The sequence below is a fragment of the Camelus bactrianus genome, chromosome 3 (genome assembly GCF_048773025.1).
Source record: "Camelus bactrianus isolate YW-2024 breed Bactrian camel chromosome 3, ASM4877302v1, whole genome shotgun sequence".
Lineage (NCBI taxonomy): Eukaryota > Metazoa > Chordata > Mammalia > Artiodactyla > Camelidae > Camelus > Camelus bactrianus.
Window position 1 is genome coordinate 25,701,162 of NC_133541.1, and position 26,582 is coordinate 25,727,743.

The 26,582-nt window shown below is 43.1% G+C and overlaps 1 protein-coding gene across 4 annotated transcripts in view; it reads left to right on the forward strand.

The window, feature by feature from the left end:
* The window catches only part of RAI14 (retinoic acid induced 14), a 139,607-nt gene that overhangs the window by 13,091 nt on the left and 99,934 nt on the right, over positions 1 to 26,582 (forward strand). For 3 of the 4 annotated variants that reach the window (XM_074356897.1, XM_074356901.1, XM_074356906.1), the window contains one exon: positions 9,716 to 9,798. In XM_074356897.1, the coding sequence (XP_074212998.1) occupies positions 9,763 to 9,798 (36 nt within the window). In that variant the 5' untranslated portion in view covers positions 9,716 to 9,762. Of the gene's footprint in view, positions 1 to 6,425; positions 6,447 to 9,715; positions 9,799 to 26,582 lie in introns of those variants that run through there. The other variant, XM_045517087.2, reaches the window with a different exon arrangement.

Genomic DNA, 26,582 nt, shown 5'->3' on the forward strand with positions numbered 1-26,582 from the left:
CACATGCTGTCCGAAGGACATCCAAACATGATAGCCGGGGCAGCAGAAATGATTGCTGTGCTCTCAGCCTACTCCCCCACTTCTGCTCCTAGGGCATCAGAGTTCACAGAATCCATTTTATTAACTTATTTACTCCTTATTGTGAAAACTACTGGAGGCACTGGAAGCCTGGGTAAGGATTCAGCAGCCAAAGAGAACCACTGTGATCATCATAAATGACATTTCCCACATTTCAGCATGTGGAGAGTCCAAGTTGCCCCACTTTAAAGCCAAGTCAAGGACCAGTGACATCCTGGTAACCATCATTTGGCAATTAAATCTTTCTAGAGCAAGATCAAAAATCAAATATAACCATCAGTGGAGCTACCCTCTCACTCCAAAGCTATTTCTCACTACCTGACAACTTTGCACATGGACCTCCTTTTCACTTTTTGTATTTGATCTTTTTAAAAATAGCTTCATCGAGGTATGATTTACATTCCATAAAATTCACCAATTTTAGTGTACAATACAGTTCAGTAATTTCTGATTTATAGAGATGTATAATCATCACCACGGTTGAGTTTTAAAACATCTCCCTCACCCCAGCAAGAACCCTCCTGCTCATGTGCAGTCCTTCTCTGTTATCATTCCCAGCCCTAGACAGCCGCTTATCTACTTCCTGTCTATAAATTTGCCTATTTTGGACAAGTCCTACAAATGGAATCTTACAATCTCTGTGTCCAACCTTCACTTCATATAGTGGTTTTGTGCTGCACATGTATCGATACTTTGTTCCTTTTTCGTGCTGGCTGAGACACACTCCTGTCTGGAAATGCCACATTTTGTTTACCTAGTTGATGGGTATTTCATTCGTTTCCCCGTTTTCCCAATTACAAGTATGGCTGCTATAAACATTCACATACAAATCTCTGTGTGGACATGTGTTTTCATTTCTCTTAGCAAGACACGTAGGAGTGGAGTTGCTAGGTTGAATGGTAAATTTATATTTAACTTCTTAAGAAACTGCCAAACTGCTGGCCACAATGACTTGCTTTCCACGTTTTATGTTTTCACCAGTGATGTTGGAGGATTGGACCTGTGTTTTTGAACTTGATTGGTTCCTTTTGGATTTTTAGATGAGTGAAATCTAAGGAATGGATTTGAGATAAAGAAGATAAGGCGCTTATTGGCACTTAAGCCTTGCCATTTGGGGTTGATTGCTAGGTATGTGCAGGGCAGCTTTTCTGCTTTGAGACCTGGACACAGTGGTGTGTTTAGACAGAGCATCAAAGATCTGGAAACATAAGACTAGGAACAGCGTCTTAGAGATCATCTTAAAAATAACCTCAACGTGAGGGATAATCACATGGAGTTGCTTAGTCCTAGAGTGATTTTTATATTCCAGAGGTAGCTTGTTTTGATTAAGACTGTGCTTTTTAAATTGGATGGATTTAGGGCACGAGATAACCTTGGGGCTTTTGTTTGGTAGGTTCATTGGAGCATGTGAATAGCAGATTTGACAGACCAGATAGTCATGTTACCAGAGCCCCGGCCAATTTTGTATCAGTGCTGGTGGCTCAGACTGATTCGTGAACCAAGACTGGTCCTAGTTGATGGCAGATTTTATTCTTAAAACAGAATGATGTGTCCGTTTCTCAAAAGAAACGTCATCCTCTGGATAAAGGCAAGTTATCAATATAGGGAGGAAGATTAACTTTCTCAAAAGAGTTTTACTACATGATTGTTATGATACAATACCTAAATGGCATTTACAGTTTTAAAAGAATGTGGTCATTTTTGAGGTGGGGAGGGAAGTGAAATATTAGAGCATTTTAGAAAGGATTCATTGCCAAAATGAAACTACTGCTTATATCTTTTTTTCTCCCCCTCCTATCTTCCTCCCATCTTTTATCATCTGGGCAATCTTTTAACAAACCTGCACCTTGGTTAATTAATAAGAGATGACATGTATTAAAGTACTCAGCTCATAATTAATGCTTAGGAAAGCTTGCATGTTTAGTCCTTCATTCATTTATTTATTTGTATCTAGTCTGCTGAGTAAATAAGACACCTAAGATATAATCATAAAGCAGCTTTGTTTTGTGTCCCACTGACTCTTTAAAATTTATTCAGGGAAATTCATATATCTCTTGCCTTTGGATGAGATCTGTACCTTTTCTGATTCTTCTTAGATTAAAAAAATTCTACAGTCAACTTCAATTGCTAAAGATTCTTATAGAACTTGGAATGCCGGATTTCAGATAAAGATGAAAACTTCAAATTTGATTTGAAAGAAAGTATCTTTCCTTTTCTCTTTTCCCCCACTTTTCCCTCCATTCTGCCATCTTCCTCTAACTGTCATGGTTTGTGTCCCCTCCAGAGTCACAGTGGTAAAACTGAGGGTGGGATGGGGGAGGGGAGAGGTAAGAGGGGCAAGAACATTCTTACTTGATGGTACCTAGAGGGACAGTGCTGGCTCTCTGAGCCTGACAGATGTGTCGAGCTGACCCTTGCTCTTGGGTTTCTTTTCTCAAAAAATTCGTATGTTGAAGTCCCAACACCCAGTGCCTCGGAATGTAATTGTTTTTGGATAGGGCCTTTAAAGAGGTGATTAAAAAGTAAATAAGGTTATAGGGGTGCGCCTCGTGTCCTTATAAGAAGACATTAAGACACAGACACACAAAGAGGAAGACCACGTGAAAACAAAGGGAGAGGACAACCATCTGCAGCCTGGGAGAGAGGCCTCAGAATAAAGTTAGAATCAACCCTGTGTTACCCTGGTCTTGGACTTGTGGCCTCCAGAACTGTGAGGACACACATTTCTGTTGTGTAAATCACCAGCGGGTGATACTCTGTTATGGCAGCCTTCGCAAACCTCTCCCCTCCATGTTCCACTCCTGGACCATCACTGGGGACCCCTCTGAGTCCCTGATGCAGGTGATGTACACACCTTTGCTTCGTTGCTTCTCTGTCTGGGCATCAGCTGCTCTCTGCCCCCTTCACCCTGTAATCCACTCTGTAAGACGGGATACGAGACAGCTTGCTACCCTCTCTTGTGACCTGTCTCCATCTGGTTTACAGGAAACATAAACCTGTGCTCAGATACATCCCAGCATTCAGGCTCATCACAACTCAGCAGCCACTGCTCCTTCATTCCCATGCTTATGGCAGAGGCCAGTTTCTCTCCCACCTTTTAGATTTTCCAGGTGAGGATCAGACATCTGCCTGGTCTCTCCAGGGGGTCCTGTAGGTCTTTCTAATGAGGCTGAGGAGGCGAGATGGGAATCATTGCATAGTTCTCTCCGAAGGAAGATCCTTCCCCAATCTCCATGTGCTCAGCCCCCTTTAAACCCTGGCTGTGAGTGATGGTTCCAGTCTCCTGTTAGCAGTTTCTAGCTAAATCCTTTGAAATTGTGCATCTTGGACTGGCCATTTCCTTTGGAATGAAATGTCTGTTGTATCGCTGTGCTTCCAATCTGACCCTCAGTGCTTACTCATTCTTCCCTCATCCTTTCCCTCAGCCATAAACCCGCCCACTGAGCGTTGACCCTGGAGAGAGTCTTAACTGAGGTTAGAGGTGAAGGCTTGGGTCCACCCACGCTGGACTTTCTCCTTGAGGAGCTCCCTGACTAGAAGTGGTAGAATCTCATACACAATAATAGACCTTGTCCTGCCTTGCATCAGGCTGATAAAATCTCTAGCCTAAACACTCGCCCCAGAGTGCTATCTGATAGTCGTGGCCCTCTGTTGATTTACATTCCATTAGAAGCTCGGCCTGGGGTTAGGGAGATGCAGCGGGAGGAGCCCAGCAATGAGAGGAGAGGGCAGGCGGGAGGGGAGGGCAGGGCCACCTAGCAGGATTCCTAGGCCAGATGAGCTGGTGGTTTTTTCTTAGCGCATTCATATGCACATGTGAAACCTGATCACCTTTCATTCACTCAGATCCCAGTGCTGCTAACCCTGTCCATTTGGGGCCCAAGAGCCTTGCCTAGGTCAAAGATGAAGCCTAAAGGCTATCCAGGCACCTAACCCATATCTCTGTCCTACAGATTCTTTCAGGAAACATGTATTGATTTTATGCCAATGGCCAGGACCCAAGTAATAAGCAAGATGAAAATTCCCTGTTGCAAAGTCAACAGGCAGAGATGTCCATTTTCATATATGCCGAAAACTGATACTGGGACTCCTTGAACCCCTTACTCATGTCCAAGGTCTGAAAGGATGAGAGAGTATGGATTTGGGGGCAGGATCTTTCTTCAGAGAGAGCTATGTGGTGATTCCCACCACGCCTACTCAGCCTTCTGAGAGAAGCTTACAGGACTGCTGACCGCGATGGGACAGGTGTCTGACCCTTGCCTGGAGGATCTCAGGTGGCTGTGCCCCGAAAGGCCTGACAAGATGCCCTTCCCTCACCAGCTTGCCCCAATCCCGAGTTTCCTCTAAAGCCAGTTAGAACCCCTACCCCTATGGTGAAGACCTCTCTGATTTTTTCCCAGCTCTCAAAGATTTCCACTTTTTTGAATGCCTGCGGTATTTGACACCTAATTAAGGAGGATTTTGTATCATTCTCTACTGATACTCTTGGTCAGTTTTAAATTCTCTGTAGTGTCTGCTCAGAGATCTAAATGTTTAAGATCCTGTCTTAACAAGACAAGAACAGATCTGCTGTAGATAAAATAGATTGGGGGGGGGGTCAGAACTCACTGGCTTCTGCTTCCCAGTTTGTAGTCTTTATTCCAGAAGCAATGACCCTGTTGTAGGCACGGCCCTGTCTGAGAGGCAGAGTCTGGAAGCAGCTTCTACCCCCAGGAGCAGCTTGCGTGGTGTGACGTGCTTTGTCGTCAGGGACATCTTTGTCGGGAAGGTCGGTCTGGACAGACCTTTGACAGCATGTATTTGTTTTGCCAGATTGAGAGAACTGAGTGTTTTTACAGCTTTCGGTTGAAATGCCATGTTTGTTGCAGAGAGATGGTTGTCTGCGGAAACAAGTACTCGCGGGAGAAGAGGTAGATGCTGGCGAGGAGAGGAGTATTTTAATTTTAGTTTCTTACATTTGTTCAGTGTCTTCTTCAGTGCTTTGGATTCTTTTCACTTGAAGAAAATATTCTGAAGCCTGTCTGGGGCGCGCGCTTGTGCTCTGCTGTTGCTGAGATTCCGTGGATGGAAGAATTAGGGTGAAGACATTGTTATTATTCTGTTATTTATTTTCCTCTGCTGGATGATTCAGAGGGAATTATTTTAAGCCACTACCCTTGAATCCTGTGGTATGGTGTCTTGGATACTAATATATTCTTGTGACTCAGGAAAATGTACATGTGTGCAGCTACCGTCTTCCTCTCTTTGTGAATTAATATTGTTTCTTAGTGGCCATAGGTAACCAGCTGATTCCTCGCCTAGATTTTAGTGTAGAGGGCTCTCCTCTCACCCCCTACAATATTGTGAAAGATTCAGTCAATGCTTGAAAATACTGATTTAGCATATCTAGTTAGACAGTGTCTCTAGATTATTTTTAATGAAGGTGTCAAGTACAGATACGGGGTCACTGAGTCTAAAATGGCGGTTCCCGGTCTAGTTGGGCATCCAGATCACCTGGGGAGTTAAAAAATAAAATAAAATACAATCACAGATTTCTGAGTCTCACCACTGATTACAGAATCTAAACACCTGGCTGGGGTGCCACGAGGGCCCTTAGATGTTGACATAATTGGCAACGTCTTATGAAATAGTCTTTGGGTCGTATGTGGTGGGGAGAAGAGGGGCTGGGTGGGGGTAGGAGTGGTTTGAAGCTGGAGGAGAGGAACTTCTTCCCAGCCATTTCTGTCAGGGGTGGCTTTCGGGAGAGGAGCAGCTAAACAGGAGAGTCTAAGAGCAACCATGTGTTAGCGCCGAGGGCGTTGCTTATTAACTGTTGTTTCCTCGAAGTTCTTTCTCAATCAGTCCAGAGGTTTCTAACCTGGAATTTTCCTAATTCTAAGGATTGGAGAAGATAATGTAAAGTATTAAACTATTAAAAAAAAAAAAAAAGCTTTGTTGAGATACAAGTCACATCCTATCCAGTTTTCCCATTTGAAGTGTACGGCTGAATGGCTTTTGGTATGTTCACAGGTTGTGCAGCCATCATGACAGTACATTTAGAACATTTTCACCACCCCGAAAGGAAATTCGGTATCCATTGTAAGTTATTTTTAATACTCAGAGGTCTAACTTGTTAGTTCTTAATAAAGCTCTATAGGCTAATATCAAAGTTTTTTGATTCAGGCTAGAATTAGATAAGAGTAGCTCATGTTAAGCTTTGATTGAGATTTACATTATTTTGAAAGGGAAAATGGATTAATAAGTAAGCCCTGTTTGGATCTAGTCTTTCAGATGAGAGGGCAATAAGCCTTTGCATCTCTGCCCTGTTCCATCCTCACCGATGGACTCAGTGTCACATGATGCCTGGGGACCAGTGATGGAGGCTACGGGTCAGTGACTTATTTTGATTTGAGCAGGGGGTAAACTGACTACCATTTCTGCTCCGTGGGGGAGATATGCTTTATTCTGCTTGAAATGGGAGAACTTAATTCACACACCTTTTCCCATAGATGTGTACTATTTCCTCCCCTTTTTGTACCGTTCAAATTAGATTGCTGTGCAGTCAATTCAGCTTCACCATGGCTCTTTTGAACTGAGCATCTTGATTAAGTGACTTTTCCAAGGAATGCTGTTAGTGTCACCTCACTAAATTGGTAGATGTCAGTGTATCCAGCCTGGGCTTTGGAAGTTTGGATTTGGGAATTGTAGCAATAAGATTCCAGCTGACCCAAGGAAGGCAAGTCTCTGATTTACTTGTGGGTTCTCTTGGGGAAGAGGAGGTACAGAGGCGGAGGGAGCCCAGCAACATTTCAGGGATGGGTGATTTCCCACTTCATGGCTTCAAAGTGTTAGATCCTCCTTTTTATCAATACTGGGAAAGCAGTGATCTGTTAGTAACTTCACCCCCAGCTACAGTTCTTGTTTCTGAAGTTACTATTCTATAGGCTTCCAGAACTTCTTTACCTTTGACCCCCTGGCGCGATACCCATGGACCACCCAGCTCTCACACACCCAGAGCCTTGACTCCAGGAAAGCATTCATTTCACAGCTAATACTTCTCCCTGGGAATTTTTGGAATTGGTGCTTTATTTACTTAATCCTCTTTAATTGAGAGTTTGCATACTTCTCACTGCCATGCTGGGAGGGGTGGGGGAGACAGCCAAAGACTAACACACCAAAAAACTAGCACCACACCCATGAAAACCTCTGTGACCTCAAATAAAAATAGTATCCACCTTTGCCTAAGAACATTGTGTTCTCAACTGAAACAGCACTTTGATTGGTTCCACCTTGGTGGGCTACACAGTTTGTGGATTATCCAAGTCTGGGTTTCTCTTTTCTCCCTTTCCTGCTGCATGGATTTGATCTCTTTTCTTGGTTATCAGCACTTCAGCCAGAGGGTGGAAGTTGCTGAACTCAAAGGATGATTTCGTTTTCTAGCTACAGTTGGTGGAGAATCACAGCTGACTGTCAATATTTCTGCTTGGATTCATCAAAAGGTGGTTTTTTTTTTAATACTAAAAAAAAAATGGAAGAATTCATATTATGTTTTCTAATTGCAGTGTGTCTATTTGTAGGAGACACTCGAATCTGTTTATTGAATTTTATGGTCCCTTTCTTTGGTGCTTGCAGGTTTCCTAGGGAGAAATTACTTCATTATTATAATAAAACAATGTCTGATTCAAAATTTGAACAAAGTTATTTAAATAAGTTGTATGCCAGTACAAGTTTATTGTTTCAGTATACCCATACGAATAAAACAGTGCCAACTGCAAAAAAAAAAAAAAAGGTTTGTTTTGAATTGAAGAAAGACTGTTTTCTAAACCAATGCAATTTTTGACAAGGGTACTCCCCATTCCACGTGCCCCATTTCTCAAACTTGTGTGCCAAGATTTAACCAAGGAGAGTCCTGGGCCCTGCTCCTGAGATTCAGTTTCCACAGGCTATGAACTAGGATTTTGCATTTAGCAGCCTGTCCCCAGGCCCTTCTGAGTCAGATTAAGGAGGGGCCACCTTTGAGAAACACCATCCTGGAGTTTGCACTTTGCCTTTTGGGGACCAGCCCAGACTTCTCTGTGGTTAAATAACATGGCAATTAACAAGGTGTAATTACAGTGCATGCAGTTTCCAAGGCAACACACTCTGTCACTCCTGCCGAGGCTGGAAAGATTGAAAGGGACCACAGAGAGGCTGCACTAGTATTGTGGCCTCCAGGTTAATGTCACTGAAGTGCCTTAAGATGACCAGGTTTTGGTACCATTCATCCAAAGACCCTGCTTCGTGGTGCCAGCAATAATGAAAGTCAACAAATTAGAGACCGGGGAGTCGCTGGACAACTTCTGGAGGCAGCGATGAAGACCCGAAGGGATGAGTCCAGCCATTCCGTTGCTTGCATTTTCCCCTGCTCTTTCTCCTCAAATCAGTTTAGTTTCAGAATAATAAGGATGGTGGAGGAACAAGATGACCTTGAAAGGCCTTTGAAAAATAGTAGTCAACTGCGGTCAGCATCTGACCACTCTGCCTTAGTTCCCAAATGGACGGGAATGTTAATGCTCCCCTGTTGGCACCGCCTGGCCGGTGAGGCTGGAAGTTACGTTTCTTCAGTGCTTACTGTGTGGTGGGAACTCGAGCATACATTTATCTGGCCTTTTTGACCTGAACGCAAGGGTTCCACTCTTTGTGCCTTTTCCAGGTTTAAAGATGGAAAAGGTAGTTTGCACCATATTTTAGCACAGGATTTCACTTGTGGGTTTTAGTTTTGAAAGCCATAGGGCAGTGGAAAAGGCACTTGCCCATCAGTCAGCCCTGGTCTGGTTCTGACTTTTGCTTAGAGGTTTTGTGAATTCAGAGGGGTTTCTTCACCTCTGAGGCTCTGTCTCTCCCTCTGGAAGATGAGGGACTTAGATCACTAGCTTTAACTTTTGAAGGGTGACAACCCCTTAGCAGAATCTGATGAAAACAGGAACTATTGCCATTCAGGAAAATCACCTCCACTTTCTAAAGGGACCACAGACCCCTCCTAAGTGAGGGGGTTTCTTAAGACTTCCAGGTCCAACTTGGGATTGCTGGGTCCCATGGGACCTCAGGGTGGCGTGGAGGGGGTTCTTTCACTGTTTTGAGTGGCCTCCTGAGGACTGAGTTATTTTGATGAGGGAGGTTTTGTTGTTTCTTGCGTTTTTCACTCTGCCCTGTGCATCTAGGAGGGGAGGGGAAAAAAAAGAAACCACACTGAGAAAAACAGGGAATGCCTGGCATCTGGAACGTGGACAATTTTCCTTATCGTGCTTCGCGGCTGTGGTCCTTGAAGAGGAGGCGGATGGTAGAGCTATAACTCAAAGGCTGGTTAGAGGATGAGTTCGGCAGGGACGCTGTATTGTGCGTGATGACAGTTCAGTTACTTAAGCTTGTTCTACTTTTAACGTTCGACAGGTTGGGATAGGATTTAAAGTTTCCTTTAACTTGACAACGTCAGAAGGTTCTAGGGATATCGCAAATGGGAATAACGTGTTCTTTACTGAGTTCCCAGCCCTTAACCCTGACCACCTTCCTAATTGGACCCCAGTCTCCTACCTAAAGTCATCATCCAATCAGGAGGGAGCATCTGTTGTGTGATTTGGAAACCTAGATACTGAATTTCTTTTTTTTCTTCTCTGCTTAGGTGCTGAACGTCTCCTCTAGAGCTCTGGAAGGCTGAATGGACTAAACATGAAGAGCTTGAAAGCCAAGTTCAGGAAGAGTGACGTAAGTACCCGTGACTCACGCCTGCCTGTCCCACCCGTGTTCCTGGGGCTGCAGAAACACCCCTCCACCCGCACCGTGATAAGGCGCCGGGCTAATCAACGACAGAAACCAGTGTGCTCTGGGGCCCCGCTCAGGGTGGCTTTTGTGAATGGCATGCTCCCGGCTCCTTGCTGTTTGTTTGTATAGCTGCCCACAATGACATTTTTAAAAAGTTTCTGGCATCTGTGCCTTGCAGAGAGAGGAACGATCCAATTAAACATCTTAACAAAAAAAATCAGTAAACTACCTCAGCATTTCTAACATCCCCCAAATCTGATTCAGAATGTCATTTTTAGAGAAAGCCAGCCTCATGAGAATGGTTAAGTAATTACATATTAGCTTGGTTTGTTTTGGCGTGTAGAGAACTGTTTTTAATTCTGTTAAGGCTTGTGTGGGAAAACAACAGTATCTCTTGCCTCCTGCACCTTTAACTACCCCTGCATTCCTGGGCTTCTTCCTCATTTGTTATTCATCATAAAAGCCTTTGAATTGGAGGCACCAGTTATGATGTCAGAACCATGAAACAAAGTCTCCCAGAAGAGAAAATGGAGAAGAATAACATAGCAGCGGGATTATACTCGACGGTATTGTAACAAAAGTTCGCCTCATAAGCCCCGCTGAGATTCCAGCCTCGGACTAGCTGCACTCCAGATGCTTGGAGCAGAGTTGTTGAATGGGAGAGATCCGTGGAAGGGGATTAGATGGAAGCACAGATATGTCACCCTCCTAGTGGGCTTGCTTGGCTGTCATTTCACATTAGGTAATTAAAGGGGAACCTGGATTTTATTGCTTTGCCGTGAATTATGTGACAGCTTGGCACAGCTGCATTTTTGCAATAAATGGAGGCTGCGTCTTCTAAGGCTGATGTGTCACACACGCACACCTCCTTTTGGCTGAGGTTTATCTCCTGAGGCTGCATCATGACATGTAACTTACTGCCCTGATAAGGCCCAGACCGGATGAGATGCTTGTGGGATGACTGCAGAGTCTGGTCCCGCTGAAAAAAAAATTAGAGCGAAAAAGGGTTTTTTGGAGAAAGTTAGCCTCGCCTTCTCATTCTTCAGGTGAATTTACCTGAAACTCAGAGACTGTGGAGTGACCTGGCCAAAGTCATCCAATGGGCCTTTGGCCGGAGTGAGCCTGGGTCATCTGACTTCCTGAGAAACCTTCAGCTTCCTCATTTGCTGGCCCGATGATATTATAGCCTAGAGACCTCGTTTAACTTCCATTTAAGAAAGAAAAGGCAATTAATGGAAAATGTTCAGTTGAGCAGACAGGGGTTTGTAAGTTGTATGACCAGGTTAACATATCTTTTCCAAGGGAATTTGGGCAGCTTCCATTTGTACAAGTTGAGATTATTTTAGCAAAATGTATTCAGTCTGGAGTTCCATACTGTATGAACAGGGACAGGCAGGGAGAAATGATAGTGTAAATTTATGGTTTAAAAACTAAAAACTGGTGACAGTAGGGAGAGTGTTGTAGCTGAAAACTAGTTTTTAAATAAAAACTGAAATATTTCCATGGTTTTAAAAAAATCACAGAAATAGCACTATTAAAAGCTTCTGGGGTTTGGCAGCAGAAAGGCTGTGATTTTGGCAGTTAGCACGAAGGGAAGAGATGTTAAAGGAACAAGCTTGAGGGAGGGGAGCAGAAGAAATTGGTGTTATGGGGCCAGACAGCATCAGATGGTTCCCCAAATTCATCCCAAATTGCTTCCCAAAGCTACACTGCTGTACTCCCAGGTGGAAGGGACAGAACCAGAAAAGAAAACTATTTCTTGCTCATCAGCTGTACAATGATCATAGGTAACCCCTATGAAGTATTTACTGTACGTCAGGCGTCAGGCCAAGCTCACGATTTGAGCTTCATTTAATCTTGCCACAAACCTTATCATGCGGTGGGTATTGTTGCCAGGCTCATTTCACAGATGATGAAACTGGGAGCTAGGGAGCCCCGGTCCCTTGCCTGGGTTCTCAGAGCTCCAAGTTGTACAGCCAGTTTTTGTGCCAAAGTAGCCTGATTCCAGAGCCCAGGTTTCCTGAAAGAGGAAATTTGGACGGAGGTTTTGATGTTATGAAACAGGACAGTCCAGGCGGTAGCGTGGAAAAGCGACGTAGGTCCGTGGTGACCTTGGGTAAGTCTCTTCCTTCTCCTGAACCCTCAGGTTCCTCACCTGACAGTGGAGACAATAGTATTAGACTCATGAGTTTGTTGTGAAGGTTAAATGTGCTGATGCGTGTAAGACACGCATCTCGGGCCTGGCGCTTAGGAGCTGCTTGGTAAATATTTATTCCTTTCTCTTTAATTAGAAAGCCACGATAAGAAGTCAACTGAAAAGTGTACATGGTCTGGGGAGGGGGTGGAATAATCTGGTAACAGTTACTGCCTCTGAGGAGGGAAACTGAGAGCTGGGAGGGGGTGGCGGAGAAAGTCTTCTTTCACTGTGTGCCTTCGGGTTTGCAGTTTTGGGTATACGTGTGTGCATCGACATGTATGACTTGTTACAAGAAAAGCAAGTTTTGAACTGTTTATATTCAGTTCAGTGAGCCAAACCCTTAATCTGCTTTACGTGAATTGAGTGGTCTCTCTCAAAGAACAACCCTAAACCCTCAGCCGTCAAATTTTCCTGCTTGTCTTTGTGTGAGGCTGAAAGGAGAAAGGGGAAGAAAGGGCTCTTTGTGTTTCTGGGGGGTAGGAAGAGAGGGACAGCAGATCACATTCGTGCTCTCATAAAGAGGAGGCAGGTGACCTGCTGGCGGGATCGTGTTTCAGCCCGCCTGTGCCTGGGAGGTCTGCCGCCAGATCGGTTTGTGGCCTTGGGGAGCAAAACCTAGGAGTGAGAAAGGACCAGGATGGCCCAAAGGAGCTCCCCTTAGATGGCCTTAAGGTCATTGTGCTACTCCAGGACCAGTATGTGATTATCAGAAATTTCATCTGAGCATCCCTTCTGGAACACTTGACCCAGATGGCTACCAAGTCGGGTGGTTTACGTGTGTGAACTGGGGAATGAGCCCGGTTCTCTGGGCTGTGGTTAGACACTGTCCCTGTCTAGATGCCTGGATCTCTAAACATACTTGGGAGCCTGCGGATAACCACAGGGGCTAAAGAAGGTTATGGAGCTAAACATGTGTCCTGCCACTGTGGATGACATTTTTCAGTTCCCATTTGTAACTTTATTTTGGGCATCCTTAAACCTGGGTTAGAGATTGTAAAAGATGTAAAAGAAATGTGCAGCGTGCTTCTTGTCTTTAGGAAGCTCATAAACCACACTGGGAGGAGGAAAACTACATGCAGGAAATAACCAAGGCAAAATACAAATCATGTAGACTGCAGATATTAAAGGGATCTCCAGGATGATATAACGAGTTGTTCAACTGTGAGATCTGGATGATAAATGCTGCAGATTTTCAGAGAGCGGCGAGTCACTGGAAATGGGAAGGTTGGGGGAAGTTTTATGGAGGTGAAGCTTCTTGCAGGCTTTGGGATGGCCAGGATTTGGAACGATGGTTAGGAGAGGAGGAAGGAGTAACACAGGGGAGCCAGCCGTGAAGCACAGTGGATGGACTCGCCTTCCAAAAATTGCCCTTGACTTGTGGAATAATAATACTTGAAGAGCCCAGGAGAGCGCCTGTGGCCCCATTCTGAGTCTTTTAATCAGAACACTGTAAATTTTTTTTCATTCTAGTTTTGAAAATGGATATGCTTGACTTTTTATGCTTATAAAGTAAGCACCGAGTTCTAAATCATCACTATTTATTTCTTTTATGACCATAGTTTGAAAGTAGCTTCTTTACCTCTTTAAACATTTGCAGCAACTAGTACGTGGTTCCACATGGAAAAATGAGCTGTCATCATGAGAAATGAGGCCAAGAAGGTTGGGATTTCCTTCTGCTAATAAAATGCTCAGGCTTCTGGAATTTCTTTGTAAATGCCAGTTTTTAGGCCCTGAGTGAGAGGTTGAGGCATGGGAATGAGGGTTGAAAGATCTTTGTACCAGATCTTGAGAAATGCCTCTCAAACGTGGTTGAGGCTTTTAGAGTTTACTTTGTGGGTGTGTGTTTAATTTTATGAAAGATTTGTTCCCAATTATGTTTTCCATTGTAAGAGGGAAGCAGTGGACATTCCATTAAAAAAAAAAAGAAGAAAGACAACCAGTTCAAAATGGATGGCTCCACAAGAGATTAAATTGATGATGTTTCTTTATGTAGCAGCTACTAATGGTTGCCGCTTTCAGCCAAAGAACGCACACAGCCCTGGAATCTTGGGGAACCAGACACATCCTGCTCAGACAGGAGCTTAAATTTGTTGCCTGTTGAGAGAATAGCTCTCACAAGGTCGACGGTCGACATCTCTGCCAAGGTGTTTCTTCCAAGGAGTTTTTAGTCATTTATAATAAATTTTTACAGATGCCCAAGCCTCCCTCCCCTCCCCCGCCACACATGCAAAAAAAAAAAAAAAAAGGTGACAGGGGAGGTATTTAAAATCCAAGCCTCTCTTGACAGAGGCACCTTGGCCAAATCTGTTCTAAAGCAAAGCCTCTTTTTTTTTTCCCGCATAGACATGATTTTAAAATACATCAGAGATGACCTTTTTGGGGTGGAGGTATGAGGCTCTTGTAAACTTCTGCAGAGAATTTGATCAGGTTTGTGTCACGCTGCATAGTTTCCAGGTCTTGTCAGCCCTTCTTAAAGGGGGAATGTGCTTGCTGCTTGATTTCACCTTGTGTTAGCGTCCTGGGGCGGCCCTACACACACCGATGGAGTGGCTTAAAGCACAGAGGTGTATGGTCTTACAGATCTGGTGACTGGAAGTTGGAGATCAGGGTGTTGGCAGGAGCTTCCTCCTAGGGCTGGGAAGGTGAATCTGACCCATGACCCCCCCAGCTGCTTCTGGTGGTTTTCTGGCCATCACTGGCTTGTAGATGCATCTCCCCCATCTCTGCCTTCATCCTCATGCGGTGTTCCACGTGTGCGTGTGTCTTCGAATTTCTCCTTTTTGTAAGGACACCAGTCATAGGGGATTAGGGCCCACTCTAATGAACTCATTTTAACTTGGTTACCTTTGTAAAGACCCTGTCTCCAGATCAGTCACATTCTGAGGTACTTAAGATTTCAGCTTATCGATTTTGCAGTGGGCGGGGGTGGGAAAGATACGATTCAACCCAAAACACACCTCCACCCCTTTGCATCTGAGAGCAGTTTATCCAAAGCCCTGGCGTCTCCCTGCTGAAAAATGCACGCTCATAGACTTCAGCTCCACAGTTTCCTCATCTTTTGGACTATTTTCAGGGTCTAAAAGTGAGCCTAGAGTATCACAAGGTTTTAGTGGGTGTCAGTGCTTAACATATAACATGAATCACATGAGTAAACATATATTGATCACTGACCTAACTGCCGCAGGAATTGTTGCCGAAAGATCGGCCCCCGTCCCTGACAAGCCAAATAACCCAGAGGCAAGGTCTTGGAGCTTAGTAGAAAAGAGAAATTTTATTGCTTTGCCAGGCAAAGGGGACTGACAGCAGGCTGGTGCCTTCAAAACTGTGAGCCCACCTTGGGGAGGGGGTGGGGTGGTTCTATAGCCAGAGCTCAAACAGTAAAGCATCGATAAGAAGCAGAAGAATGATTTTCTCATTAAAAGACTTAGAATGGTGACATGATGCCTCCAGGTGACCAATTCTACAGAGGCCAGCGGTTAGATCTCTTTATCTCCTAAGCACTCAAGGTGTGGTCTTCTTGGTAATTCAGGCTATTTTGTAAGGTTACAGTCCTGTGACCTTGGAGAAGGACTCAGAGACCAAGCTTGATTATTACTTTCAATGACTGGAATAAAGTAGAAACAGTAAGATCAATAGCTTTAGTTTTAACAGTGGGCCTGGAACTGTGGGTAGCAACGGGTCAGTCAGGTCAGTTGACCCTTTTAAGGGCAAGCGTAGGAGTCAGCAATCTGTTAGCCCAAGTGCGGCCATTTTATTAATCCTCCTTCACTATTAGAAGGGGAGTCCTCATTGACTGCATGCTCACCACGTGCCAGGTACTGGACCAGACCCTTTACGTGTGTTGCTTACAAAATCCTACCCAGTAAGGACCATTGCTATCATAGCAGTTTACAGAGGGAGAAATGAAGGTTGAGGGAAGTGAAGTAGGTTGGCCAAAGGCACATTTGATAAATGGCCGAGAGATCTGAACCCTGGTTTTTCCTAACACCTGAGCTTCCTGGCAGCTGCTGTACATGCTTGCGAACACAGGGCATTCATGTCTAAGTTACAAAGCTTCAACCTGCGTGAAGTGAATTCTGCTCTATTGCCCTGAGGGTAAAGACTCAGAATGACTTTATCATTATCAGCACTACGCACAGTGGCAAGGCTCACCAACATTAGTGTCACCCCCCACCCCCCAGGCAGGGGAGGATCTGGGAAGATCTTGAACTTGTACAGCTTGGGACAACAGATGCTCCTTCCCTCTGCTCTTTGGCTGCAATTAAGAAAACTAATTCTGATGCTACATGGAGCCCTATTGCTGGCTAACTAGACCACAGCTTCATTCTAGTTCCCCCAGACCATAGCTCTGGGAATTCTTAATTAAACCTGATACCATTCCAGCTGCAGCTGGAAACTGATATGAAACTCAGAACCTGGCCCCTAAACTTGGAGAAATCTGATCATCTACCCAAGTAGTGAATCATCTCAATTATTACCTCTTATCTCTTTATTCTGAATTAATTACCTAATTATTTTGAGCTGTTGCTGAGGTTTTTTTGTTTGACAATTTCCTGTACGTAACTTCTCCTTGGGAGTGAAATAGGAATTGCTTCTGAATTCATTCCATGGAGATTTTCAGCTGAATTTCTATCCGAAGATCTTTGCTGTAAGAGGTGGTTATTTTCATTTCTGTGGTTGTAGGTGTCAGCGTGAGTCGAAGACCCAGGCCGTCTGTAAAGATGATGTGAGGGATCAGCCTTGACTTTCCTTCTGAGCCCTCACCTCCTCTCCAGCAAGGAGCGTCAGTGTGTTCTGATCTACTCGATTGTCCAACTCTTAGCTTTTATCCCATGAAAGTATTTTCACTTTTGGGGAAGTGCTTCCTGAAAGGATTTCATTTTTTATTTTTCTCAGGAGGATGAATGATCTGGTCTCTCCCTCCCTCCTTCCTCCTGGGCTGTCCATGGGCTGACTTACTGGGAAGTGTAGAGATTTATAATGTGGGAAAAGAACAAGAAGTCTGAGGAACCACACGTTCTCCTGGGTTGGGTTTATTTTGAAATGTATTTCTCAATCCTGAGCATGTTTCTATGGTAATTTTTCAAACTTGAGCTACGTTTTTAGAGGGTTTTTTTTTTTTTTCCATGGGAGTCAGTGCCCATCCTTTGAAGGGCTGTTTCATAACTGAGAAGCTGCAGGGTCCTTCTGTGAAATTCCAGAGGGCACATTTATTGTGATACTGGATAAGCTGTGGTAACAAAGTACCCTGAAATCAAATACAATAGAAGTTGTTTTCTTAAGTAAAAGCTTCAAGCACTTCAGAGCCAGCAGGACAGGTCTGCTCCATGGATTCATCCCAGGACCTTGGTTCTTCTGTGATGTCTTTCTGGTGCCCTCCAGAGCTGCCTGGTGTATTGCAGTAGCCAGTTGCCACCTGGGGCCCTTGTGCATTTGAAATGTGGCTCATCTGAGTGGAGAGATTCCGTAAGTGTGACGTGCACCACAAGATTTCAGTGACTTAGTACCAAATAAAGGATGTTTATAAAATACCTTATTAATAATTTTTTCTCATTACATATTGAAATGCTAATATTCTGGACATAGTGGATTAAATAAGTTAAAACTTCATTTCCCTTGTTCCTTTTTATATTTTTAATGTGGCTGCTAGAAACTTTAAAATGACTTACTTAAAATTACTTGCATTATAATTCTTCTGGACAGTGCCGGTCTAGGATGTGCATGTTGCAGATTCTATATTTAATTCTCAAGGGACCAGAAGGAGGGAGAATGAAACACAAGCATCTTCCTTTTTAAACTGTGTGACCTTGGAGATGCACAAATCTCACCCTCACATGGTCACGTGCTCCTATGTAGCTGCAAGGGAGGCAGGAAAACACTTTCTGTAGGTGGCAGCCATGAAACCAGCTAAACTCATGGGGCAGGAGGAGTGGGTACTGGAGATTAACTCAGTGTTATGGGTTGAATTGCTGCCTGCCCCACCAAAGATATATTGAAGTCCTAACCCCTAGTATCTCAGAATGTGACATTTTTTTGGAAATCGGGTCTTTGTAGAGGTAATCAAGTTAGAATGAGGTCATTAGTGTGAGCTCTAATCCAGTATGACTGGTGTCTTTATGAAAAGTGGGAACCCTGACAGACCTGCACAGAGGGAAAGCTGTGTGAAGAGACACTGGGAAGACAGGAGAAGACAGGGAAGATGCAGGCAGAGCCCTGGGCGATGCCTCTATAAACCAAGGAAACACTAGAGATTGCCTTCCCACCACCAGAAGTGAGGAGAGATGCAGAACAGATTCACCCTCCCGGCGCAGGAGGTTGCCACCCAACCCTGTCCACACCTTGATCTTGAGCTGCCAGCCTCCAGAACTGGGAGGCGATAAATTCCTGTTGTTTAAGACTTCCAGTTAGTGGTACTTGATGGTGGCAGCCCCAGGAAACGCGTACAGCCAGCCACAGGCAGTTTCCACAGTGAGTCAGTCTCTTCTGAGAGTTTGATGATAAAGGTGTGCCAGATACTCTTAGTTTTGGTTACTTTTACCCTAGAAGTGAACATTGGTTGCTGTCTGCCCAGTTCCCCATTGTTGTGTTGGTGGAAGCCTGTTGGAGCTCCGTGCTCAGGTGAAGTTAAATGCCTTTTCTACGTTTGAAATGGAAACTGCTCCTGAGTGTTCCCTGCTGGTGACATTAGGTTATCAATCAGGCTTTTCCTTTTAGTCCAGTAATGTGTTGGGTGATCTGACTTAATAAGATGTGGGATCAATAGGGCCTGAGTTAAGCACATCATTTGTTTACACAGATGGGAACTGTCATGACCTGATCACACACCTTCACAGAAAGTTTGGGAATGATGTCAGCCTACAATTATATGTTGTAAACTAAGTTTTATGTTAAACCACGTGCATGCATTCATTTAGTCAACATGCAGTTTATGAAATTGTGAAATGTGAGGATTCTTTATTTCAGTTTCATTTGAACATATATGCCAGTTTGACTTACTTTCAAACTGGGGCTTAGAATTCTGAGCAAAGCATTAGGTTTGTTGCAAAAGAATTAAAATAGTGGCATTTCTACTCCCCAGACATGGCTTTGTTATAACCTGAGATCAGACTTTCTTTACCCACGTTTCCCTCTTCATTCATGTTGGGTTTATTGTGGATTCTTTTCTACCACTGTTGCTTGCAAAGCCCTGTCTGTCTCTTGGTGTGCTTACCTGTTTGGATATTTGAACCTGAATGCAGGACACTATAATTAACCCAGTTAAATTTTAGTTTTTCAGTTAAATTTGTTCAGTTTCATTTTGCTCAATATATCTGTTGCTCTGATTGTTGCATCATTTTAAATTCTGACTCTGACTGTAATGACATTGAGTCATCCACAAACTTGGTAGGCTTGTCTATTTAATCTAAGTCATTAATGTGTGTATTGAACAGCTCTGTCTTCAGATACGTGTATATATAACCAGATCCCAAAGAATGTGAATTAAGGCATTGTCTGTTTGGAAGGATGTCAGTAGTTATTTTATATGTATATAATGTATGTTACGTATTTTATGTATATGGCATTGTCGTACATTATATATGTCATATATAGGCATACCTCATTTTTATTGTGCTCCACAGGTATTGTATTTTTTGCACATTGAAGGTTTGCAGCAACCCTGCATCGAGCAAGTCTATTGGCACCATTTTTCCAGCAGCATTTGCTCACTTGGTGTCTCTGTGTCACATTTTGGTAATTTTCATAATATTTCAAACTTCTTTATTATTGTTATATTGTTATGATCTGTGATCAGTGATCTTTTATGATACTATTGTAATTAGGTTGTTTTTTGTTTTGTAATTTTTAATTAAGGTATATATACTGCTCTTAGGCATCATTTTATTGCATACTTAATAGACTATGGTATAGTGTAAACATGACTTTTATATGCACTGGGAAACCAAAACATTCTTGACTTGCTTTATTGCAGTATTTGCTTTATTGCAGTGGTCTGGAACTGAACCCGTAATATCTCTGATGTATGACTGTGTGTGATATTTATTGACAGCCTTCCAAATGGGCAATGCCTTGGTCTTTGGGGTCTGGTTATAGCTGACTCATTATACTATTTCTCAGCCCTGTTTTCTATCATGTCCCAGTTTTATCCCTTACTACCTATGCGATATTGGGCAAGTTACATAATCTCTCATTTTTTATTTTCTCATCTGTAACATAGGGTGATGACAGCACTTACCCCCTTCCAGCGTCAGCATGAAGATTAGGATAAAATCAGGCACACCGCAAATCCTCAATAAATGGCAACAAATGTTAACAGTTACCCTGATGCCTTGCCTGGTGCCTGGCACATGTCGGTCTTCAATAGTGTGTGTGTGAGATGCATGAATCACAAATCACAAAGTTGACCATCTAGTGGATTGACCGACATGAAACAGTTACAGCAGTACAAGGCTTGTGTTATTCAAAACAAAATCAGGAGTCCAGCTGATAAATACTACAGGAGTTTTGAGAGGGCTTCATTGAAAAGGTGAGGTTGGGGCTTGGTCTTCTTGATTGGGTGGGTTAGGATTAACAGGAAGCCAGTACGGGGGAAGGAATATCAAGAGAAGAAGTGGGGGTGAGGAGACAAACAGAAGAGGGAGTGATAGTTAGATGGGAGGGCTGGACTTCTGCCTGGCATTGGAGGCTGGGGGCTGGTGGTGTGGGCAAAATGGAAGAATGAGGTTGGAAGATGATTAAATTTGGCAGTAGGGCGATTAGGGGTTTTGAAAGACCAACAAGAGGAAAGGGCCAAGGCTAGGGTGGTGGCTGCTGTCAGGATAGAAAGGGTGTGGGATGCAGAGCAGGGAGGAAATTGTGATTCCTGTTGCTACACAAAAGCTGCACCCTGCCCTGGGCATGGCAGCCAAGAACAGCGCCCCTCATCTCCTGAGAAATCTGGTGTGGGCGATTATTATTATAATTATTGTGCTGGCCTTTTACTAAGCAACTGGGTGGGAAGAGACGTTAAAAAAAAAAAAAGAGTGAGAATCCACTTAATTAAAAAAAGAATGGAGAATATTAACATTCAGATGTACTTCTCTGCCAGACATTATTCTAAACAACAAATGGTAATTTGTTTATTCCTCTCTTAGAGGAGTACCATTCTTATTCCCATTTTGCAGATATGAAAATTGTGACATAGTAACTTGCTGTGTTAGATTGTTAGCATGACTGAAATAAAGTGATGTAAATGGAGTGGCTTAAACCACAGAAATATATCATTTCACATAAGACTTGAGATCAAGATGTCAGCAGGTCTGAGGGCTGCGAGGGAGAATCTGTTCCTTACCCCGTTCCTCGCTTCCAGTGATTTGCTGTGATCTTTGGCGTTTCCTTGGCTTATAGATGTGTCACCCAGATCACTGTCTTTATCTTCACGTGGTGTTCTCTGTGTGTGGGTCTCCCTGTCCAAATTTCCCCCTTTTGTAAGGACACCAGTATTATTGGATTAGGGGGCCCACCTTTCTTCAGAATGAAACGTGTCTGCTTCCACCCTGTTGCCAAATAAGATCACACTCATTGGTGCCCGGGGTTAGGACTTCAACGTGAATTATGGGAGGACTCCATTCCGCGTAACGCTTGTCCAGATCACAAAGGCGACGGAGGAACCAGGACTTGTGCTTGGGGATCTGGGTCCAGAAGCCCCGCCTTGCCCACTCTGTCTGTGATCGCTGCTATGCACAAGTATGATTCCAGCCAACCAAGTAAAGGCCTGGAATTGGATTTTAAATTCTTTCCATTGTCCAGTGGCAGCTGGTAATTATGGATAAAATGGGGCCACAGGGTGTTTTGGTGAAGCCTCCAAGCCAGATTCACCCTGATGGGTGTGAAAGTCTTTGGTGCCAGAGATAAGAGGAGGGCGGAGAATATGGAGAGCAGAGCAGTTAGACTTGTTTTCAGAGGGGGTGGGGCAGGTGGAAAGGAGGACCTAAAATGCAAATTGGGACCTGAGGCTTAAGGAATGTTTGTCTTGTTTTCTGTTTTCAAAATAACAAAGGACAGGACTTTCACTGGCCTGGCTATGCTAAGACATTTGGGGCACAGTTGTCCCCAGTTGTCACGAGTGGTGGTTCTGGCGCCACTGGGATAGGTCTTAGGGTGTTGGCTGTGCCCCGTGAATAGCTGGGAGATGGGTTGTTTGCTAAGTTCTGCTGAGTGTTCGGCAAGTAAGTCCCACGGCCCTGGGACCCTGGAACTGTAGAGTCCTGCCTTTTCCAGTGCATCTGGAAAGCCACCTCTGCCCTTTCCCCACAGTGAACTGGTGGATTTGGGTGGATCTGGTGGATCTGGGCATGGTAGGCAGGTTGAGATCATTGCCCCTTCTCTGTCTGCAGCATCCGCTGTGTTGAGTGAATGAATGAATGAATGACTAAGGGCAGCGTGAAAACACTGACAGTTCATTGTCACCTCTCATTCCTCTGGCCCCACTTTGCTCAGTATTTACTACTCTCCCCATATCGTGGATGGAAACAAAAGGGCAGAGGGGTTTTCTGGGTGCGTTTCCTTTAGGGTGATCTGGATGTCCTCTTGGCCACTTCCGGTTGTGTTATGTGACATTAACAAGAGTCACTGGAGGGCGTGGCTTGTTATGTACAGCACCCTCCTGGGTTTTGTACTCAGGCTGTGAAATTATTTGGTGTCTGTAGCTCATTAGCTGAAGAGGTTGGAGAACCACACTGATGAGACCAGTCATGAACTTAGACCTGGTGGAGGCTAATTAACTAGCTTGTGTCTCATGGGCCAAAATTACCTAAATTTAGACCCAATTTACTGACTGGCATCTTGTGTCTCTTTGCTCACAAGAGAACCTGAGTGTTCCTCATTAGAAGCACGACCACTCATCACTGGAAAGAAAACAGTGCTTAGGTCCTGGTTAAGGATGGGGCAGCTATTTCAACCTCATTTAAAGGAGGCCACAATATCATTATTTTTCAATGTTTTATACATTTCTGAGTCCTTTAGCCAAAGTTGGTCAAAAAGAGTCTGGACAACTTGCTCCTTGCTGGGGAAGAATTCTCTACAATAGTCAAGTAATCCCTCAAGACAGTCACCGGATTCAGTTTATGGTCTAGGTATAGTGTGGTGACTGTTGCTCATCTTCGAGGCTCTGTTACTTTCAAGTCCATTGTGAGCCCTGTTCATACATTTCATTTCTCTACCACAAACCTGTTTTATAAATAATACTATTGGGTTAGGCACTGCTTAAGAGAAGCTTTGTGAAGGAAATGATCTAAAATATGGAGTTTTTTTGTTGTATTATTTACAGTAATAAAATTGGAGAGTAACCCATATTTTGGAGGAGTAGGCAGATAAATGATGTTACATCCACAGACAGGAATGTTCTAGAGTTATTAAAAATACTAAGCTTAAAAAATCATGTAGCAGCGGGGAAAGTGCATTTGATAAATTAAGTGGAGATTCAAGTTACAAGATTATATTACATTATAATTACAGCAAATGGAAAGCAAATGCATATGGTACATATCAACACTTAGGAATACTTTGGAAATAAGGATGAGCAAAAATATTTAGCTTTAAGGATATTCACCATGGTGATACTTAAATATATAAAAACTCAAAACCACTTAAGTGTTCTAGTAAAAAAGTTGGCTGAGTATATTTTTGGGTACATATTACAAAGCCATTAAGCATGTTGCAAGGATCTATTTATGAGAGCTGTTTTGTATGTTATTATTATTAAGAGATAAAAGCAAGTTCTTAAACACATTTGTGATGTTTAAAATTTTTTTAACGTTTTTCTCGTCCTAGAAAAAAATCTGGAAGATACAAACATTTTAAGAGGCCTCCAAGGATACAGCCAAGTTTTATGGAGCCTGAGGTTTATACAAAAATACATGGGGGAGTTGTTCCTTTAAAAAAATTCCAAACAATTTCACTTTATAAGTTTTACAAAAACGAAAAACAAGTAAGTTATGTGTGTGCTCTGTGAGCATGTTGTTGCCAGCCCCTGGAAGGGACCCATACTAGTGAGGGGTCCCTGAGTTTTGAGTTGCAGTAGCTTCTGGGTAAGTCTGCATTTTTCCATCTTCTGACCTGAAAGGAGGAGGCTACAAGCTATGACATCCAGCCCATCTCAGATCCCAGCAGTTACCTTCTAGGCCCTCCTCTGATGTAGTCGTGAGCCTAGTAAATTGCCCTAAAGAGCAAGGTTCTTAAGAGAATTTGTGGTGGTTCTTTTCTCTCCCTTTAAGTGCATTTCTCTTTCTTAGAGTTCAGTTGTTCCCCAGGTGACCATCAGCATCCGGGTTCCTGGGGAACTTGTTAGAGATGCAGATTCTTGGGTTCACCCCTAGGCCTACCTAACCAGAAATTCTGGGAGTGGAGCCCAGCCAGTCCCTGATCCCAGGCAGTTCTGGTGCAAACTAAAGTTGGAGGTCCAATCTGTCTCTGTAGTTGCCACCCCTCACTGTACATGAAAACCGCCTTGAAAGCCTTTGCACCTGATAATTACTAGAATGCACCTCCAGAGATTCTTTGTCCAATGGGAGAGGGTGTTGCATCACCACTAAAGGTGAAAGATTTATAGTTTCATGGCACTTTGAACAAAAAGGAGAGCTGTGTAGATGAACACTTCCATTGTGTGCTTTGTCCTGTCTTTTCCTAAACTCTACGAGGGATTCAGTATCCCTAATTACTTGACTGGCTGGGTGGTGTTTTGTGCACGGAATCCAGAAAGTTATCTCCTGAAAGTTAGCTTCATTCATTAGTTAAGCACAATTTCTGTTTCCCACTTATTATCTCTAATCTGAGCCTATGTTTCCTATTCAGTAAAATGGGAATATGAGAAAAGTACCTCCCTCCTAGGATAATATGAAGATATTAAATAAGATTGAAATGCTCAAGATAGTCAAATCGCTTTTCCAAATTCTGATTCTATCCCCAGTAATAAACTCATCTATCAAATCTACTTACAAAAAACTCAATATTTCTTCCATTTCTGTATTCTATAAGGTGAATTTCATAAAGGTTTTAGGTGATGAAGGAATTATATTTATCACCCTATGGACTGACTTCAAGTTTTGTTTATTGCCTGTCTTTTGTATTCCATGGAAGATGTAGCCTCTTGAAAAGAGAAACGGCTCCTGGGAGGGTGGAACAGGGAGGGATATACGTATGAGACTGTGCTGTCCCCTCCTGTAGCCACTTGAAACGGGATAGAGCAACTAAGGAATGGAATTTTAAATTTTAATTTAAATTTTAAAATGAATTCTCAATTCAGATGTTGGAAACTTTTAAGTTTGAAACAAATGGAGTATGCAAATTTACTTGTTCATGTGTAAATTTCATGAAGTTGAAATACATGACAAGTATTTTGGACAAAAATGTAGCAGCAGAATTGAGATGTAGTGTAACGTACAGGATTTTGAAATCTTAGTGTGAAAAAAAGTGTAAAATATCCCGTTAACAGTTTTCATGTTGGTTTCATGCTGAATTGATAATATTTGGGTTATATTGGTTTATATGAAACATTATAATTAATTTTGTCTGTTTCTTTTTTACATTTTTAAATGTGGCTATCAGAAAATATAAAATGTGACTTGCATTATATTTCTCTTGGACAGCAGTGTTAGACACTAATAAAACAACAAAATTGCAAAAGCCACACACCTGTAGGACAAAATAAAATGATGGAGCTGATCACCCATCATTTCTTTACATTAGCACCATGGGCTCTGAGTCTTCATGCTTGGGAGCACCCAGCCCACTTAAAATTCACCTTTGGGGGACTGATTTACAGCCCTTTTCCTTTTCTTTTGACGTATGGCAATAACCTCTGTATTTGAAAAAGCGATAGCCTACCATTTGCCCTCTGAACTTAAGAGGAATTCGAGCTGCTGGTCCAGCCCCACTCATTTCAATATGGAGCCTCTCAATGAAATGCATTTTTTAAATACTGTAATTATGGCCTTTTTTTTTTTCTGTTAAGTGTTCTGTTAGCATAGGAATGTAATTGTTCTGCCCCAGTGTTTTATCTCTCTCCATACAAGGGAGTTACCATCTTTGGAGCTCAGATTTATAACCACTTCCTTATTTTTGTAATGCCTCCTAATACGCTTTTAAAAAGGGACTTGACCTTCACATAATTCATACTTTTTTCCTTGAAATGTTAAATCACCCACTTCAGCCTTGGCTTTATATAACCCATGGAATGTGTGTATCTTCCTGCATTGAAAGTTGCTCGTTAAGTTAAACTGAGCACAGTGAAGATTTCTTATAAGGTAAAAATACATGCGATGTCACTGAAGGATTATTTTCTGCCTTTATGTGGCTTTTGTCATATCTGGGGAGGCCCTTACTCAGTATCTCTGAGTAATGGATTCGAGGTTGATATTTAGACACTTACGATGACATTTTAAAGATGACACTGGAGCCATGGAGTTCTGAGCTTGTGAGGAAATTTTTCATTTCAGAACATCATTGCGCTGGTGTTTTGCCTATTGCATCATTATGCTACATCACAAGGTCTTTC